Source organism: Eretmochelys imbricata, chromosome 3 (assembly GCF_965152235.1).
Source record: "Eretmochelys imbricata isolate rEreImb1 chromosome 3, rEreImb1.hap1, whole genome shotgun sequence".
Taxonomy (NCBI): domain Eukaryota; kingdom Metazoa; phylum Chordata; order Testudines; family Cheloniidae; genus Eretmochelys; species Eretmochelys imbricata.
The window spans coordinates 22,557,897-22,576,339 of NC_135574.1; the positions used below are offsets into that span (position 1 = coordinate 22,557,897).

General features: G+C 48.8%; 1 protein-coding gene and 1 long non-coding RNA gene across 3 annotated transcripts; one reads left to right on the top strand and one right to left on the bottom strand.

Annotated features, from left to right (window-relative positions):
* Window positions 1-471: 471 nt before the first annotated feature.
* On the bottom strand, window positions 472-10,521 carry LOC144262566 (uncharacterized). 2 transcript variants are annotated; one of them, XR_013345550.1, is made up of 5 exons: window positions 10,395-10,521; window positions 7,051-7,507; window positions 4,344-4,447; window positions 3,169-3,271; window positions 472-1,942 (listed from the first exon to the last, which is right to left on the bottom strand). It is a non-coding gene; the product is annotated as an uncharacterized LOC144262566 (long non-coding RNA). The 2 variants fall into 2 exon arrangements; XR_013345549.1 differs by lacking the exon at window positions 10,395-10,521 and adding an exon at window positions 8,005-9,016.
* TTC32 (tetratricopeptide repeat domain 32) lies at window positions 9,589-14,248 on the top strand. Its single transcript, XM_077812494.1, has 4 exons — window positions 9,589-9,728; window positions 10,200-10,510; window positions 11,909-12,075; window positions 13,163-14,248. Exons 2-4 carry the CDS (start codon window positions 10,362-10,364, stop codon window positions 13,288-13,290), a joined length of 444 nt encoding a protein of 147 aa, XP_077668620.1. The 5' UTR covers window positions 9,589-9,728; window positions 10,200-10,361; the 3' UTR covers window positions 13,291-14,248.
* Window positions 14,249-18,443: the final 4,195 nt, after the last annotated feature.

The window sequence follows — 18,443 nt, forward strand, 5'->3', positions numbered from 1 at the left end:
ATTTGTTTCTTTAACAGTGTAATTCAGAGTTATATAAGGCCATGTCATTCTGTGAAGATACAACAAAAATGACACAAGAAGTAGCATCAAAGTGGACAAACTTATAAATGCCTTTTTTTTTTGGTTTGTTTCTCTAGAGGGCCTGTCAAAATGAGCTATCCTACAGATCTTCCCAAGTAGCACCACTGAAATGCTGTCCCCTCTGAGGAGAGCAGCAGCCAGCCAGCACTCAGATCAACGGTGGGAAGGAAAAGGAAATTTTGGCCAGTGATGGTGGGGAAGTTGTACTATTTGTGCCCCTGGATGTTTGCTCAAAGGTGTTTTCTGCACTAGCATTTCAGGGTTTCAGCCAGAGATCTGCAGAGGTCAGGAAGGGAATTTCCCCTTTTCCCATGTATCTGGTGGTTTTTTGGTTTTGTTTTTTGTTTTTAAATCTTCCTCTGAAGTATCAGGGATGGCCACAGCTGGAGATGGGACATAGGACAGGGAGGGTCTGATATTACCCAGGGTACAACCTGGACTGCTGAATAGCTGTGTCTCCTCCGTTCTCCAACCTGAGATGCCTTTTACACTGCTTTACTGGTGAACAGCCACTCCTGGCCAGTTAACACACTGCCTCCAGCATGTAACTTGCTCCCACTACACTGCACTGAGTGCTACTAGTTAGCCACTCATGAATTACACTGCAGAAGAACACGAGCAGATTCTCTATTCCCAGACTTTCCTCCAGAAATGTTCATCTTGTACTGTCAAGCACAGTACTGAACAATGCAGGAGGCGCTCATAAAGACCATCATTTCATCAATGAAAAATGATATGCACCAGCCTTGTTATCGCAAATGGAGTTTCCCACACACATTAATCCAAACACACTGGTAAGATAAAACAATACGATACGTTTATTAACTACAGAAAGATAGATTTTAAATGATTACAAGTAATGATGCATAAAAGTCAGGACTGGTTACAAAAGGAGTAAAATGCAAGCTAATGCCTAACTTAACAAGCTAAGTGAACTTAAAAGCAAAAAGGTTTTGTCTCACCATTTGTTTACAGCAATCTGTACTGGCTGAAAAGTCTTCCAGCCAGGAACCACCCCCGTTCAATGATGCTTTCTTTGTCTTTCGAGCATTGTAGCTGCCAGAGTAGAGATGGAGGGGGAAAGAGGTGATTTGGAGGCCACTGCCTCTCATTCTCACACTAGCCTTGTGACAGATTTCTGTTACTAATCTGCCTGGGGTGTCAGGTGATCAGGCTGAGGCCGCAGGATCTTTAGGAAGGAGATGAGTGAGCACGCTACGTAACTGAGTTTTAAAGCTTTATTGATAAAATAATAGTGGAGAGTGCTGGGGGAAGAGGGGTTCCCCACATCACTCAGAGGAAGGAAGAAAGCATTAGTGTTCCAAGCCATAACCCACTTTCATACTCACTCATGCACTACCCAAGGCTGGCCAAGCCTGGGTGTAACGTAAGAAGAAGAGGGTGGGAGGGGTGGTCGGGAGTTCTGTCCTGTGTGCACAGATCGTCCAGGATCCGCTGCCAATCTCCGAATTGCTCCAGCTCTCAGGAGGATTTTAAGTCCTGGGCTCCTTTGGGGGTGTTCCATTCCACGACCTCTGTTCCTGGTGCTCTCTGTGCCAGTACAAACTGGGTTTCTGTGGTCTTCTCCGCATTCCCAAAACACAACGGCTCGAGGGACACAAATCTCTGCTCCCCCGCCTCGTCATCTCGCTGGTGTTTTCCATTTCTGCAGCCCTGGTTCAGTGTACTTTTTCTTTTTTCATGGCTGGCTGTGGCTGGGTGAGAGAGAAAGGCAGCTTCAGACTTTTCCTCTAGCGCCGTGACCTTGGACTGGGGCCAGTGTCTTATCGTCGGACTGAGCTTGCTAGCTGCAGTGTTGAGGTAACCCGTTCTCTACTCTTTCTTCTTCCCCCCTCAGAGCCTGCAAAAAAAATCTTCCACTCACACCTTTGACCCTTCCCAAATTGCCCTGCGATGCTTGCAACAGCGTTAGCAATGTACAATGCTGATCTGCCTCCCTCACGGGACCCCCTGAGGAGGGGGGGGGGCCTTGGAGTGTGACACTCTCCCCTCTTTGAAGATTACCCCCAGCTGGGCTGCAGGTGACAAGTAGTCTCTTAGGGACATGAGGTCTGAACCATCCCTGTGATGGTATGTAAATTTCTTATTCACACCTTCACTCTGACAGAAAATGGCTGCTTAAGCAGGCGATACTCTTTTAACACCTGCCTGGGTGCTGGTCTGTCCTTTCTTTCTAAGAAACTGGTTTGGGCCTCGTTTTCTTAAACTTGGAGCATGTGACCGTAATGATTAAGGCTATGTTTTAGTCCCAGGTAATTTCAGTAGAAGTCACGGGCAGGTCGTGGGCAGTAAACAAAAATTCATGGCCCATGACCTGTTCATGACTTGTACTATATACTCTCAACTAAAACTTGGGCTGGGGGGCCGCGGGTGCTCTGGAGGGGTGACCCATGAGGGTACTAGGGGGTGGCTTGGGACCCCCCCTGGTGCTGGGGGTGTGGGTCGGGGACAGGAGGCAGCACACAGCTCAGGCCCCCTGCTGGTGCTGGCAGGGAGGGAGGGTTGGCATGGCTGGCAGGCTCTCTACCCGGCTCTGTGTGGCTCCCAGGAAGCAGCTGGCATATCCCTGCAGCTCCTGGGGAGGGAAGGTCGGGGGGCTCTGTGCACTGCCCCTGCCACTAGTGCTAGCTCCACAGCTCCCATTGGCCGGGAACCCTGGCCCATCTGTCTAGGAGCTGCGGGGACATTCCAGCCGCTTCTGGGGAGCCCCCCCGAGGTAAACATCCCCTCCTGCCCCAGCCCAGAGCCCACATCCAGCACCCAACTCCCCTGCCCCAGCCCAGAGCCAGCACCCAAACTCCCTCCCAGAGCCCACACCCCTCTTGCACCCAAACTCTCTCCCAGAGCCTGAACCCCAAACCCCCTGCTGCACCCAAACTCCCTCCCGGAGCCCACATCCCTTCCTGCACCCCTATCCCAGCCCAGAGCCTGGACCCAGCACCCAAACTCCAGCCCAGAGCCTGCACCCCTCCCGCACCCAAACTCCTTCCCAGAGCCTCAGGTAGATGGGGGGAGGGGCAGGACTTGGACCTGTTCTGGGCATCACCAAAAATTATACAAACCTACCACCTCTGCTGGCATCCATCCCAGACTTCCACCGTGTGGCTGCCTCAGACCCCAGAGCTTGTGGGGCCAGCCAGCTGCCCTGCTGGGGCTTGAGACTTCAGTGCTGTGGGAAGAGGGTGATGGGGCTTCAGCTCCATGGGAGGCGCCTGCCAGGGTGTCAGCCCCACAGTGTGGTAGTGGGGATAAGGGCTTCTGCCCTGTGGGGAGGGCGGTCTCAGGGCTTCAGCCCCACAGGAGGTGCTTACCAGGGCTTGGAGCTTCAGCAGGAGCAGGACCGATGCCCCAAACCTCAGAAGGCATGCCTCATGGGACTGAAAGCCCCAAGATCCCTCCTTCCTGCTAGGCAGAAGCCCCTAACCCCCAAACCCCACAGCAGGACAGAAGCCCTGAGCTTCCCTGCTCCCAAGTCTGGTAGGTGGAGAATGGGGAGGGAAGCGTGGGGAGCTCTGCAGGCCGCACTTTAACTTTAAAAGCGCTGCAATTTAGCCACCCCTGGTCTAGTTTCCTTTGGGCTGTAACGCTTTGATCTAATTTTGGTGGTTGGGTTTAGTATGTGGGTGCTAGGTGGTGCTGGTGGCCTGTGATATACAGGAGGTCAGATCAGATAATCTGGTGATTCTTTCTGACCTTAAACTCAATGACTCTAAAAAATATATATATTTTAAATAAAAGATTTGGTTCCTTCAGGAATCATCATGTTGTGCAATAGTTACCATGTGTGTAACAACTGCATTATCTCATTTTCATTTCCTTAGTACCATAGGTGCAACTTTCTAATGTGCCAGGGGGTGCTCCCCCTGGCTCCGCCCCCACTCCACCCCTTCCTCCACGGCCCCACCCTGCCCTGCTTCTTCCTGCCTCTGCTCTGCCCCTACTCCACCTCTTCCCTCCCCCGAGCGTGCCCTGGCCTTGCTCCTCCCTTCCCCCAGCACCTCCTGCACGCCGCTCGGAACAACTGATTGTGACAGGAGTTTAGGTGCTGGGGTGGGGGGGCAGAGGGAGGCACTGATCAGCAGGGCCACTGCCGGGCAGGAGGCCCAGGGGGAAGAGGAAGGCACTGATAGGGGAGCTGCCGGTGGGTGCTCAGCATCCACCATTTTTGCCCTGGAGCACCCACAGGGGCAGTGCCTATGCTTAGTACTCTATCCCCCTTTCCCTCCTTTTGTCATACTTACTTGTGCCTTGTCTCAAATTAGACTGTGAGTCTTCTGGGGTAATCTGTAGGCCAGTGATACTCAGACCTCAGTGGTTCAGGAGCCAAATTAGCGATCAGCAGTACCTAAAAAAGCCACAGTGGTGTGAATTCATTGTTTCATTTCCTATAGTACTATATATTCAGATTTAAACAGTATGACGGGAAATATTTATTTTATATAATTCTCACAGCAAAATGACTGCCCAGGTATTATTATTTTATCAACTACAATTAAATTGTAAAAGCATCCTGATTGGTTAGTAACTTAGATTCATCAATAATTAAATCTCATAGTGTTTTAATATTATGTGCTGCAAACAGAGGTGGATTAGGGGTTAGTAGGGCCCCCTCCCCACCCTTTCTGTTTGCAGTCGCCCCATCCCCCACCCGGCACTCCTGATAGGGAAATGGTGTCAGGGTGCGGGGTCTTCCCCCACCTGCCTGGCATTCCTGCCGGGCAGCGGGGTTGGGGTGGGGAGGTTTCCCCTACTTCCTGGCAGAAGTGCCGGTCAAGCAGAGAGGGGCAAGCCCCCACACCCCAACCCCACTCCCCAATGGGAGCGCCGAGCAGGCAGGGTATGGGCATGGGCCGTTGGCCCAGTGGCTAATCCGCCACTGGCTGCAAAGAGCCAGAGGAGACACTTTAAAAGAGGCAATTGTGGTTCATGAGCCTCAGGCTGAGCATCACTGCTCTAGACTAGAGGTTCTTAAACTGTGGTCCGTGGACTGCCAGTGGTCCACGACCGCCATTCAGGTGGTCCGTGGGTAGTTCCCTCTAAGGTGCGCATCTGGGCAGCCGCACACGAGAGAATGAAGGGCCACCCACTTAATTAGGTGCCTGGACCCTGGAAAAGACGCACATGTAAGGTGAGGTGGTGGCCTTGGGGGGAGTATGGGGTAGCTGGGAGGGGGAACTGGGGTGAGAAGAGGGGGTGGGGGAAATTTGGGACATGCAGAGCTGCGGTGGCCAGAGAAAGAAGCAACTTTCCCCAGCTCCAGGGCTTGGAGGCTGCCGCAGCAGGGAAGAGAAGAAGAGACACCTCCCCCCTCCGTCCCAGACCCAGCTCGGGGACTGCTGCGGTGGGGGAGAGAGGGAGAAACCCCCCTCCTTCCCAGCCGCAGCTCGGGGGCTGCGCGGCAGGGGAGAGAGGGCATATCCATCACATTAGAAAGGTAAGATTACTGCTATTAAAATATGAGTTGTGTGCTTTTATTTGTAGAACAAAAAAATTATTGGTTTCAGAGTAACAGCCGTGTTAGTCTGTATTCGCAAAAAGAAAAGGAGTACTTGTGGCACCTTAGAGACTAACCAATTTATTTGAGCATAAGCTTTCGTGAGCTACAGCTCACTTCATCTGATGCACTTTCCACAGTATGCATCCGATGAAGTGAGCTGTAGCTCACAAAAGCTTATGCTCAAATAAATTGGTTAGTCTCTAAGTGCCACAAGTACTCCTTTTCTTTTTGCAAAAAAATTATTATTAAGGTTTTTTTTTATACAGCGCTTTTATCCAAAGCGCTTTACAATAGTTAGTTAACGGTACAAACAACATTTGGAAAGATCATTAAGTGGTCTGCCGAGACCCTCAGTAATTTTCAAGTGGTCCACAAAAAAAAAAAGTTTGAGAACCACTGCTCTAGGCACTACTGTAATACTAATAATCTAAATAATCTCCCGCTGTTACACTGCCACCACAGCTCACTGGTTTTAATTCACAAGGATTTGGCATTTAACACTCAAGCACTCCTCTTCCCACCTCTTATCCCACACTCCGACCATTGCATATGGTAGCATAGTGGTGGTGGTGGCCGCCTAATCCCTTCAGAGAGTTCAATTTCCTATTACGTAGCTGCATTTTGCTCATATCACAACACAGGATTATTTAAATAGCCAGTTGAACATCTGCATACCATTGCCATCTACTGTTCATTATGTTTTATTGCATAAATTATACTTGGATTTTAAATCATGATTCCTTAGTTATTTTTCAAAGGGAATGGTGGAGGATAATGCAGATCAATTTCATAAATGATTGAATGGTATGTGTGAAGGATGGTCTTCCTCAGGCAGAAGCTGAAGGCTAGTTAAATTCATTTTAGTCAATTACTATAGAATAAAACTTAGTACAGCAGATCCCAATTTATCCAATCTAACTAGGACCAAGACCAAATTGGATAATCAAACATTCAGATAACCTAGGGGGTAGGAAAGTGCGAAGCTGCAGCGCCATCTAGCAGCCACAGGAGAGCTTGCCTTCTTCTGGACCTGCGTGTGCTAGTTGTTTTTTTGTTTCCTCTCTGGTGGACCACACCCTTGTCATGGTGGAGAGGCTTGCGTGGCCTAAAGACCTCAGAGCTACATTGTCTGGAGCTTTCATACTTCTGTTAGGGTCCTTGGTGAGCAGGTCTGAGGTGAAGCTCCTGACTAACCACTGTCCAAACTTCACAAGACCCCAATGGTGGATCAGGCACATATAGAGGACCTTTTAGTACTCTGTGGCCGTGAAGGCGGACGAGGGCTGCCCCTGGTTGTCTTGGATCTCCTTGCCACTGGCGTTTTCCTCCTGTCAAGTCTCCTGTGCACCGGTTTCCCCACATTAAATCCTAGCATTAATTCAACAGAAAAAAACTGCATTCTGTAGCTGGAAAATGATTCCTCTAACCAATGAAAACATAAGGCTTATCACCTGCTCAAAGCCGAAGTCCAAAGGAGGCTGTGAGACATCAAAAATAAGCTGTGGCAAGAGAAGGCCTCTGAGATCCAGGATTTCATAGACCAGGATGACATGAGAAGCATCTTTCAAGCAACAAAAGCTATATATGGGCCAAGCTCCAAAGGCCCAACCTCCACATTCCCAGGATGGTTCCACTCTCCTCAAGGACAATGTGGCCATTAAACAACGCTGGAAGGAGCACTTTGAGAGCCTACTAAACCCCAAATCCACGGTCTCTGAAGACACCATTGAACCTATTCCACAACACTCAGCAATGGAACACCCTGCTGATCCCGCATCTTCTGAGGATATCATCCAGACAAAAAAATCACAGGGCAGCAGGCCCAGATGGCATCCCAGCTGAGGCTTTTAAAGCTGGTGGAACAACACTCCAGCACAGACTTTGCCAACTCCTAGACAAAATCTGGACCTGCAAAGAAATTCCACATGACTTTAAGAACGCCAACATTGTTACAATATTCAAGAAAGGGACAAATTTTTGTGTGGGAACTACAGAGGTATTGCCCTCCTCTCCAACACAAGGAAGATCCTTGCCCGGATCCTACTAAACTGCCTTCTCCCCCTTGCCAAGGAACTCCTCCCCGAATAACAGTGTGGCTTCAGGCCATCCCAAGGCACAACTGACATGGTCTTTGTGGCACAACAGATTCAGGAAAAGTGCAGAGAGCAACACCAGGAACTGTTCATGGCATTCATCGATCTAACCAAGGCCTCTGACTCTATAAATCATGATGGAAGGTGCTGTGTAGGTTTGGCTTTCCACAGAAATTCATTTCCATCATCAGACTACTCCATGATCGGATGACTACCACCATTCTGTGCAACAGCTCAGGGATTGAACCATTCATCATTCGCACTGGTGTCAAGCACAGCTGTGTCATTGCTTCAACACTCTTCTCCATTTACCTTGCCGTGATTCTGATTCTCATCCGTGACCACCTTCCTGATGGAATCAGGATTGAGTAGCATATGGATGGTCAACTCCTCAATCTCCGACGTCTCCAAACAAAATCTAAGATCACTAGAATTGGCATCACTGACCTTCAGCATGCAGATGACTTTGTCATTCTCGCACACCCAGAGGCTGACCTGCAAAGTACCCTAAATCTTTTTGCAGATGCCTATCAGAGCCTGGGTCTCTCTCTCAACACTGGGAAAACCAAGGTACTCTACCAGCCCTCACCTGCACAAACTACTCTTCGTACTCCACAAATCACCACTGGCAGAGACCCCCTGGAAAATGTGGACTATTTTCCACACCTGGGCAGCCACCTCTCCCAAACAGCCAGCATTGACAAAGAAATTGAATACAGGATCCGCTGTGCCAGTGCATACTCTGGAAGACTACTCGCATCAAGGGATAGCCAAAGAGAAGGCTGGTTGTTTGGTTAATACAGTGAGCCACATAAGGGAGGGTTGGATAAACGGGGTCCTACTGCACTTATTTCTCTTTCCTTTTTGTAATCTATGGGAAAACACATCTGATGTAGCACAGTGCATGAGTTTGCCCTATAGGGTTGCCAGGTGTCTGGTTTTCGACCCGAATGCCTGGTTGAAAAGGGACCCTGGCGGGTCCGGTCAGCACTGCTGACTGGGCCTATTAAAAGTCCAGTTGGTGGTGCTGCAGGGCTAAGGCAGGCTAGTCCCTACCTGTCCTGACACCATGCTATGCCCCAGAAGTGGCCAGCAGGTCCGGCTCCTAGGTAGGGGGGCCACGGGACTCCACACACTGCCCCACCCCTAGCACTGGCTCCCCACTCCCATTAGCCGAGAACTACGGCACAACGCGGACCCAGGACATGCAGGGAGCCTGCCTTAGCCCTGCTGACTGGGAGCCGCCCAAGGTAAGCCCGCACACCAGCCCTAAGTTCCCCCCAAAACCCGCTCCTGCACCCCAAAACCCTCATCCCCAGCTCCACCCCAGAACCTGCACCTCCAGCTGGAGCCCTCACCCCCTCCTGCATCCCAACCCACTGCCTCAGCCCGGAGCCCCCTCCCACACCCTGAATGCCTCATTTCTGGTACCACGCCTGTGCCCACACCCCTAGCTGGAGCCCTCACCCTCTCCTGAACCCCAACACCCTGAGTCAGCCGGGGGAAAATGAGCAAGTGCCTGGGGGTGGGGAGAGTGAGTAAGCGAGGGAGGGAGGATGGAGGGAGGTCTTGGAGAAGGAGCAGGACAAAGGCAGGGCCTCAAAGGAGGGGTGGGGCAAGGGTGTTCGGTTTTGTGCGAGTAGAACAGGGGTGGCCAGCCTCTAGCTCTGGAGCCACATGCGGCTCTTCGGAAGTTAATATGCGGTTCCCTATATAGGCACCGACTCTGGGGCTGAAGCACCAGGCGCCAACTTTCCAATGGGCCAGGAGGAGCTCGCTGCTCAACCCATGGCTCTGCCACAGGCCCTGCCCCCACTCCACCCCTTCCTGCCCCCTCCCTTGAGCCAGCCCTGCCCTCGCTCCTCCTCTCCCCCCTCCCCCCCAGCCTCCTGCACGCCAAGAAACAGCTGACCGGGAGCTGCAGGGAGGGAGGGGGCAGTGCTGATGGGCCAGGCTGCCGGTGGTGGGCGCGAGGCACTGGGAGCAGGGGTGGGGGCTGCTGACGGATCACTGAGGCTCTTTGGCAAGGTACATTGGTAAGTTCTGGCTCCTTCTCAGGCTCAGGTTGGCCACCCCGGGGAGTAGAAAGTTGGCACTGCTATTGCCCTGGCTGGGGTGGGGATGAGCAGGGCGGGGAGAGTCCGGGAACGACAGAGCGGGCCCCAGCGCGGCCGCGGGCTGGAGGGGATGTGGGACGCCCCAAGGGGAGCCCACCCCGTGACGGGGGGTCGAGGCGTTCAGCCTCCCCCACAAGCGGGACAGGTATTTCGGAGCTGAAAGGCCCGAGCCTGGGTGCACCCAGCGGGGAGGGCGGCAGAGAGCGGCGCTGTGGGCCAGGCCCAGGCCGGGAAGCGCCCAGCGGGCCCGGGGCGAAGGAGCGGGCAGGCGGGGGCGCGCAGACTGTGGGAAGGTCGGGGACAAGCGTCAGGCGCCCGGCCCGCTCGAGGCCACAGGTAAGGGGCGGCTCGGGAGCCCAGTGGATTATGGGTAGCTCCTTTGCTGCGCAGGCGCCCGACAGCGCAACGACGGGTGGTGCCGTGACGTCACGTCTCCGGCCCCCAAAAGCCGGACGTGGAGTGCGGCCCCTGTAGCGCGAGCGACACCCGCGGCGCGGCCGCCCCCGAACCCTGCGGCGAGCTGGGCGGTTGCTATGGGGATGTAACGCCGTCATGGAGCAGGAGCCAGCTCGCGAGCCCCCGGACCTGCTGTCGGCCGCGCACGCGCACTTCCGGGAGCAGCGATTCGGCCCGGCGGAGGAGCTATACAGCCGCTTCATCGCGCGGTGCGTCCGCTCGTCGGCCGGCCCCGCCCCCACCAGGTGTGTCTGGAGTAGCCCGGGGGCGGGGCTGGCGTTTCTGCGGAGGGAGGCGGGCGGGCAGGTTCTTAACCGGGGCACGCACCAGGGGGCGCAGCTCCGCCCCTCGACGGCGGAGCGGGGGGAAGCTCTGGCTCGCCACGCGCCCAGCAGCCAATGGGATGGGCCGCGAGGCTGCAGCGGGCGGGGCGTGGGAGCGCCCCCACGCCGTGGCGCCGTCGGCCCCCCCCCCCCCCGAGTCCTGCCCGTTCCCAGCTGTGCGGGTCCGCCCCTCCCCCTCCCCCAGCAGGGCAGAGCCAGTGGGGGGCTGCCAGGAGCCCGCCGGCTGGGGGCTGCGCGCCCGCGGGCCAGGGGAGGCGTGTTCTGCGCGGAACAAGGCGCAAACCGGGAGGGACCTGAGGCGGGCAGGCCAAGGGGCGGGGCGGGAATCCAGAGCGGGTGTTTCCCTGAAAGGGTTTGTTTGGGGGAGGGTCTGTGGCCTGTGTTACACAGGAGGCCGGACTAGATGATCACAGTCTACAGGCACCGCCTTCCCCCAGCCTGGGGGTGCTCAACCCCCCAGACACCCCCCCCCCCGCTTTCCTCCCCCTGCTCCACCCCATGCCCCCGCCCTGCCTTGTTCCTGCTCCTCCCCCAGCACCTCCCCCTTGCCAGGAAACAGCTGATCACAGTGAGGGAGGCACTAGGAGGGAGGGCGAGGAGTTGCTTAGCAGGGCTGCCGGCAGACAGGTGCTGAGGGGAAGCTGGCTTCTGGTGGGTGCTCAGCACCCATTCATTTTTTCCCCATTGTTCCAGCCCTGAAGCACCCGTGGATTCGGCGCCTATGTCATCGTCGGCCCTCTGGCCTGGGTATCTGTGGGCATGTCTACACTTAAAACGTTGCACTGTCGTAGCTGCAGTGCTTGAAAGAAGATGTTCTGTGCCAGTGGTCCTCAAACTTTCGTACTGGTCACCCCTTTCATACAGCAAGCCTCTGAGTGTGACCCCCCCCTTATAAATTAAAAACACTTTTTTTATATTTAACCCCATCATAAATGCTGGAGGTGAAGCAGGGTTTGGGGGCGAGGTTGACAGCTTGTGACCTTCCATGTAATAACCTCCTGACCCCCTGAGGGGTCCCAACCCCCAGTTTGAGAACCCCTGCTCTATGTTGATGGGAGAGAGTTCTCCTGTCAGTGTAGTTAATCCACCTCCCCGAGAGGCAGTAGTTATTTGGCATGGGAAGCTCTCCCACCAACATAGCATTGTCTGCATGAGGGGTTAAGTTGGTTAACTACATTGTTCAGGGGTGTGGATTTATCACACCGCTCACCGACATAGTTATACTGATAAAGGTATGTGATGTAGACCAGACTTTTGATTCTTTAGGTATTCAGTGCCTGCTCTCTCTTTTAAATCAAGGAAATGCCTCACCCATGATCTCGCCACTGCATTCAACAACAGGGGACAAATCAAGTACATGCGGGTTGACTTTTATGAAGCAATGGATGACTACACATCAGCCATACAAACCCAACCTGATTTTGAAGTCCCATATTATAACCGAGGATTAATATTGTACAGGCTAGGTATGGAAAAAACATTGTTCATTTTCTAATTTAGTATATTGCATTTGCAGACTGCTTATGGTGCCCCATTCTTGGTTGGCCCTTAAGCACTAACATGATAAACATAATACTATTAATGTGCTGCGAACTTTAACGTGCATTACTCCAATTTCATGCCAGTGGAATTATACCATTGTAAAATAGTGGGAAATCAGCCCCCTTAAATCACTGTCCAAAGTAATTGCTTTAAAAATAAACAAGAAACTTGTTTTTTAGCAGGTTTGTTTATATGATATTGGGATGCTGAACAAACCAAGTGACCCACCAAATAAGTGTTAGCCTTTCATAATGTAACTTAATCTGTGTAAAAAGACCTCCAGACTAATTTGTTTCTGTCATTTAGTTTATTTCTGCTGGATAAAGTTTTGGGGATAGAGTTGTTGGCCCTGATTCTGCTCAAACAACATTTTTTGCACTGGGGAAATCCATTGCTTTCAATGGATGTATTCCTGATAGTATACCATGGTTGTCTATCAGATATAAAACCACACTTGAGTAATATTAAGTGTGAAAAACCAATAAAGACATTAAAGGTATTATATTTAAATTAAACTACCATTAATGTGAAAGATCAAAGTACGCTTTTATGTATTATCCTTGTTGTTTTGTTCAATTTGCTCAGCAATTTGCAAAATTCAGTCATCTCCCAGTAAGTCTCACCATCATTCTATAGTTTCATGAGTTCTATAGCTTCTGTAAGTTTTTTGGCTTTGAAAACAATCTAAAATACTCATGTATGTTGCTGAAAGGAGACAAAACTACTAACAGTGATTCTGCGGATGTGCATAGTGGTATTACTATTGCATGTTTTATAATGAAATGGCATTATCAGAACCATTATGCTTTAATATGAATAATTAGAATACAGAGCCTGATCTTGAGAAGACAGAGAGCCTCCTGTGAAGTACTAAACACCTTCAGCTCCTGTTGTTTTCAAGTTGAGAGTTTTGTTTGGTAAAACCATCAGGAATCATTCTTCAGTTTTTGTTTGTCAAATAGCTTAGATGCAGAAACAAGTAATACACATTTTCTTCTCTTTTTGTCACAGGATACTATGATGAGGCTTTGAAAGATTTCAAGAAAGTTTTAGCATTGAACCCTGAGTTTGAAGATGCTTCCTTGAGTCTAAAACAGACTATTCTTGACAAAGAAGAAAAACAAAGAAGGACATATTAAAAATCCCACTAGCTCCATAAAAAATGTTTTCTTGAACACTTAGTCGACTTGAGATTTTAGTCTTTGATGAATAAAACACAAGATTGTTTACATTTTATCTTGCTCTGGGGAAACGAAATTTTCTTAGTTTTAGATAAATAATCAAAGTAGGTATGTACTATAATTGCCAAGTAAACTATAGTTTTTGAACAGCTCTGTAATTGCAGTGTTGAACAAAAGCACAATGTTAAACCTGTCTATGATGTTGGTCATTCTGTGTTGAAATATTTTATAATATATACAAAGCTGGTGGAAGTTCAGTAACTACTACTAAAGTCTGATTGTTAAAGAAATGTTTATATATACTCTTGCACAGATTTATTTAATAAGTCTTTTGTGGAGGAAATAGACAAATTATAGCAAGTTTCAGTACTTGAAATTAGCTGTTTAGTTGAAATAATTTCTTTAACATTGTTAAAACTGTCTTACAGTATGTTAGTAGGTTGGAGTATAACATCTGCCTATAGGTTTCCAATATGTCCATCACAAAGGCAGTGGGCTCTGGAGGGAGAGTATAGGATAAAGTTTATATTTTATTGTAATGGCTGAGTGGATACTAAATGAATATATTGTATTGATTTCTGTATCATCTGCAGGAAACCACAAGGATTGTAATTGTTTGAGTTGTTCATAGCAATTATCTTTTTGGCTTTTTTTCCTGTTTATTGAAAAAAAACAATTAATTTATTACATAAAAAAACCAAGCATGATCTAACTAGCTATAAGGGTAAGTGCAAACTGGTGCATCTTTTCTGTCAGATTAGACTATAGAAGCGGCAGCTCAAGTCAAGAACTCTGGGTCTATTACGCCATTGTGTTGTGCACAGGAATAAAATTCTGGTTTAAAAAAAAAGTTTTTAATTGCAAGCATGGCATCAACTTCAAATGTATTCTGAATAAATAAGACCACTTTAAGGTTCTTTTTATACTGTATATTGCTTCATGGAAGATCTCACAGCTCCTTACAAGTGCAAGGCCACATCACTGGAATGACTTGTGAGAGTCAGTGGGAAGTTCTACAGCACTACTTGGGTAAGTAAAGGGACTGGGGTTTAGCCCTTAAATTGCTTTGTGTTCTATCTACAATTACCACTTTCATTACGGAATTTGCTTCCAGATGTGGGGTGAAACACCCCTTACACACAATTTCATACAATCCCATAGTGCTTCCCAGACAATCGTTTTAGCCTTATGACACACCTGTTAGGCTAACAATGCCACCAGACCTTTTTTACAGGTGGAGAAACAGACATACTGTGGCAGTAGGGTCCAAATTTTCAAGAGTCTCAGTTTTGGTTTTCAAATGAAGATCCCTGTAGCCATTAGTTGTGTTCATTTCCCCATGAAAAGCATGTGTTGGGGAGGAATGCTTTCTACCTACGGCAGACTCACATTTCATAACGGGGACAAAAAGGCTGTGGCAAATGAGGGTGATAGACTATTCATAAAAATAATATATGTACCTCTGTTTAGGTGCTTGCTATTGTGCCTGTCTATGTGGATTGAATGAAAGAGGGTTATTAGGAAGAGCAAGCAGAAAACAAAACAGTGGTCAGACAAGACAGCTCTGGGCAAACAATTTCAAGTAACCAGCGACTAGGCCAGTAAATAAGGAAGATGCTCTTCCCAGGCATGAGCCAAAAGTTGCACAGCTGTTTTGCTAAGACCAGAGCCTGCAAATCCAAAGTATCAAGCACGCTCTGGAGAAAGGAAGGGGTGAATGGTCAGCAGCTACTGGAGGGGGTGGAAGAAAGAGAATGCAAGAGAGGTAGTTGGTCTGAGGGAAAAGGGGTAAGTTTAGGCAAGATAGGAATGCAGACCTTTTGTGTTGTAACCTTTTTCAATGCTTGTTGTGGGCCTATGGGTGAATAGGCAGTGGCTGTTTGGAAGGAGCTGTTTTGAGTCACATTAACCAGCTGGTGATCACAGGCTTCCCCAGGGAAGGGTCTTGCAACTGCCTTGTGTTAAGGCGGTTGGAAGCAGGGTGGCTGCCACCTTGGGATCCAGTCCAAAATTGGTAGAACTGCAGAATTCCACTCAGAGGTAAAGGTAGCAAAATGTGTCAGGTGAAGGGTGCACTTGTGAGGGCCTGCAAAGGAGTACAAGGCACCACTTGCTTTGCAATCATGAGTAGGGTGGGAACAGGGTGTCGTAGGCTGGTGCTCCAGTCTAAAATAGGGTGAACTGTAGAGTTGCTCTGTGGGAGAAGTGTAGATAGAGTTGGAAAGACACTCTATCAGTGGGAAACAGTGTCTATAGAGAGAGCAGGCAAAGAGATCACAGGTGCATCTCACCCCGAACCATGACACTGTCCTTTCTAAACACAACATACAAGCACTGAAAAAAAAAAAAAACTGAAGAGTCCTATCATGTATGTTTTGGGAAACAAAAACACAAGGACCTTTCTGATAGACCTGCTCATTCTCCCACAACCATTTCGTTTTATAGATGCTGCTATTTGGTTTTTATACTGTCTGCGTCATCGTCATAGGAATGTTTCACTGAATTGGGAACAACCTTACGCAGCAGTTTTTCCACAGTATTTCCTTTTCTCAACAAGACATAGAGATGTCCTGGTCAATGTATTTTTATATTTGTGTGTTTTTGTTTTTTTAATTCTTCAGGCATCTCTAGCCTATAAGATATCCAGATGTCTTTGGCTGCCAGTCAATCTAACCCAGTCTGCTTTTTCAATCTGAAGTTATTAAACCTTGCTGTGTGGCATTTTCAGCCATTTGGGCCTGTAGAAATGGTGTTAGGAAGCCACCCTTCTCCCTGTCCGTAAACTGAAGTAGAGGGATACACATTGAAACCCTCCTTGGGTTTGAAATATTTGCTACTCTTCATCTTTTATGAATCATAACAATAGCAGAGGACAATAAAATTTTATTTTTAGTGTTTCCAGATATAACTCAAAATCTCTCCCAACTTGTAAAATGAACACAATGTAATCTTTAGACAATACACTATAGAGAGGTATATGGTACTGTGGGGTTTACACCTTCACCAGATTTAGATGTGTCTGCCTGAAAATTGTAAGTTATTGTAGAATGTCTGAAGCGATCCTGGCTGCTCCCTTTAGAGCCCTGGCTAGGTGTTCCCCTTTCATGGTCATGGTGCTGCACCAGTAAATCCAACACGCAGTTGCTGCTAACATGCCTGGATTGGCACAGTCTCTCTTGGGTAGGAACATTTCAGACATTAATAATCCACAACCTCTTCTCCAAGGTTTTCTACAAGCCCCAAAAAGCCTGTTTTCCTCAGGCAGGTGTCACATTGGCCAGGTTACTTTACTAGCCGACCTCTATTTAAGTCTGTTCCCCAGGGCTGGGATTATCTCAGCAATGAATAACAATCTTCTCACCCAATGATTCTCTACCTATAAACTTAGTGTTTGGTCCCTTCAGTGCATTACAAAATGTTTTGTTTCTTCCAGTATCTGGAATAATCATCTCTTTCTATTCTCTTGTTTGGTCAGAGACATGGAAAAGAGTAATATCATGGACCTCTGTAGTACCCTACTACACTCATTTTTGATGTGCTGTTAACTTTTCCCAGAAGGGAGTGGTGCATGTTTTTCTCTCCCAACTGCTTTTTTAAACTCAGAAAGTGACAAAGAACTTCAGAGTTGGTGGATCTTGGAGGGAAAGATTTTTAACCAAAGCCTTGCAGAGTGATAAATTAACAGGACTATGGATACCTCAGAGACCTCTTGTTTAGTGTGCAGCTATCATTAAAGAATACAAAACCAGATGTTAGGATGCATATGGAATAGGATGGCGAATAATACCATTACTTACTAGTTGAGTCTGCTCTGGAATAATGTGTGCAATACTGGTCCTGAGTCTCAAAAATGGGGAGGGTCAGAAAAGGCCTAACCTATTAGGATGAGACCTTTTCAGAAGGCAGCTTATTCCACATCTGTCTGCTAGGAGATTTCCTGTACCTTCTCCAGAAGCAGTTAGTGCTGGCCATTGTTGGTGATCATACTAGGTGGACCCTGGTTTGACATAGTTTGGCAATTCTTCTCTTTCTAAACATGAGTGCTTTTATCACACACTGTTCTTTCATTAGGATAGCACTCTTGTGCTGGGGTCCACTATCGCAGTCAACCTTTCAGAACTCAACATCCGCATGGGAAAAGCCACTACAACAATGTCTAGACTGAAGAAGAGGGTATGGCAAAACAACAAGTTGACAGAACACACAAAGATCTGTATCATACATGTGTTATCAGTATACTGTTGTATGGGAGCGAGACATAGACCTTATACTCTCATCAGAAAACAAGGCTCAACAGCCTTCATATGTGTTGCCTTCGTCGAATCTTTGGAATCTCCTGGAGGGACAGAGTCACGAACACTCAGGTGCTCAAACGGGCCAGCATACCAACACTCCTCAAACAGAGATGCCTCTACTGTCCTGAATGAATGATGGGCACATCCCCAAGGACATCCTCTATGGCGAATTGGCATCTGGAAAAAGACCCAAAGGATGCCTAAAATTGCATTTCAAGGATATGTGCAAGCAAGACCTCAAAGAAATGGATATGGATTTGAACAAAGGGAAGATCACACTCAAGACCGCAGCCTTTGGAAACAAGAGCTTAACAAAGGTCTCCGGCGTTGTGAGGAAGCCATCCAGCTTATCAGAGGAGAAAAGAGATCGCAGAAGGCAGAGCCCAAAGGGTTGAAACATCACCTTTAAATGTGACAGATGCGGGAGAGATTGTCTCTCTCAAGCACGTCTCTTCAGCCACGTTCACAGCTGTCATAAAACCAACTAAATAAATCCCTTACCTCTCAGGGGCACAGACCCATGGTCTCTTGAGGCTGAAGGATGCCTACTACTTGCAGCAGCAGGAGCTGCCGACCTTCAGAGGAAAACAACACTTCACTCAATACCACCCAGATCTTTTTACTACAGTGAGACTATGAGAAAGGAGACTTGACTCAGAATTAGGCCAAGACTCCCACTCCTACTGGAGATTGAAGAGTGCCTATAGTATATGGGGAAAACCCTCCAATATGGCAGGTCAGAGGGAGTTCTCACATTGCTCCTTACAGCACGGGCATTGTGTAGCTGGTCTGAACTCCCTCCCCAAGTTTAACTAT

What these genes read in the sequence shown, in the direction of transcription:
- TTC32 (XM_077812494.1), top strand. Translation starts at nt 10,362, where the DNA reads ATGGAGCAGGAGCCAGCTCGCGAGCCCCCGGACCTGCTGTCGGCCGCG. An exon ending in GCCGGCCCCGCCCCCACCAG is followed by an intron (nt 10,511 to 11,908) that starts GTGTGTCTGGAG and finishes TTTTAAATCAAG; the next exon opens with GAAATGCCTCACCCATGATC. An exon ending in ATTAATATTGTACAGGCTAG is followed by an intron (nt 12,076 to 13,162) that starts GTATGGAAAAAA and finishes TTTTTGTCACAG; the next exon opens with GATACTATGATGAGGCTTTG.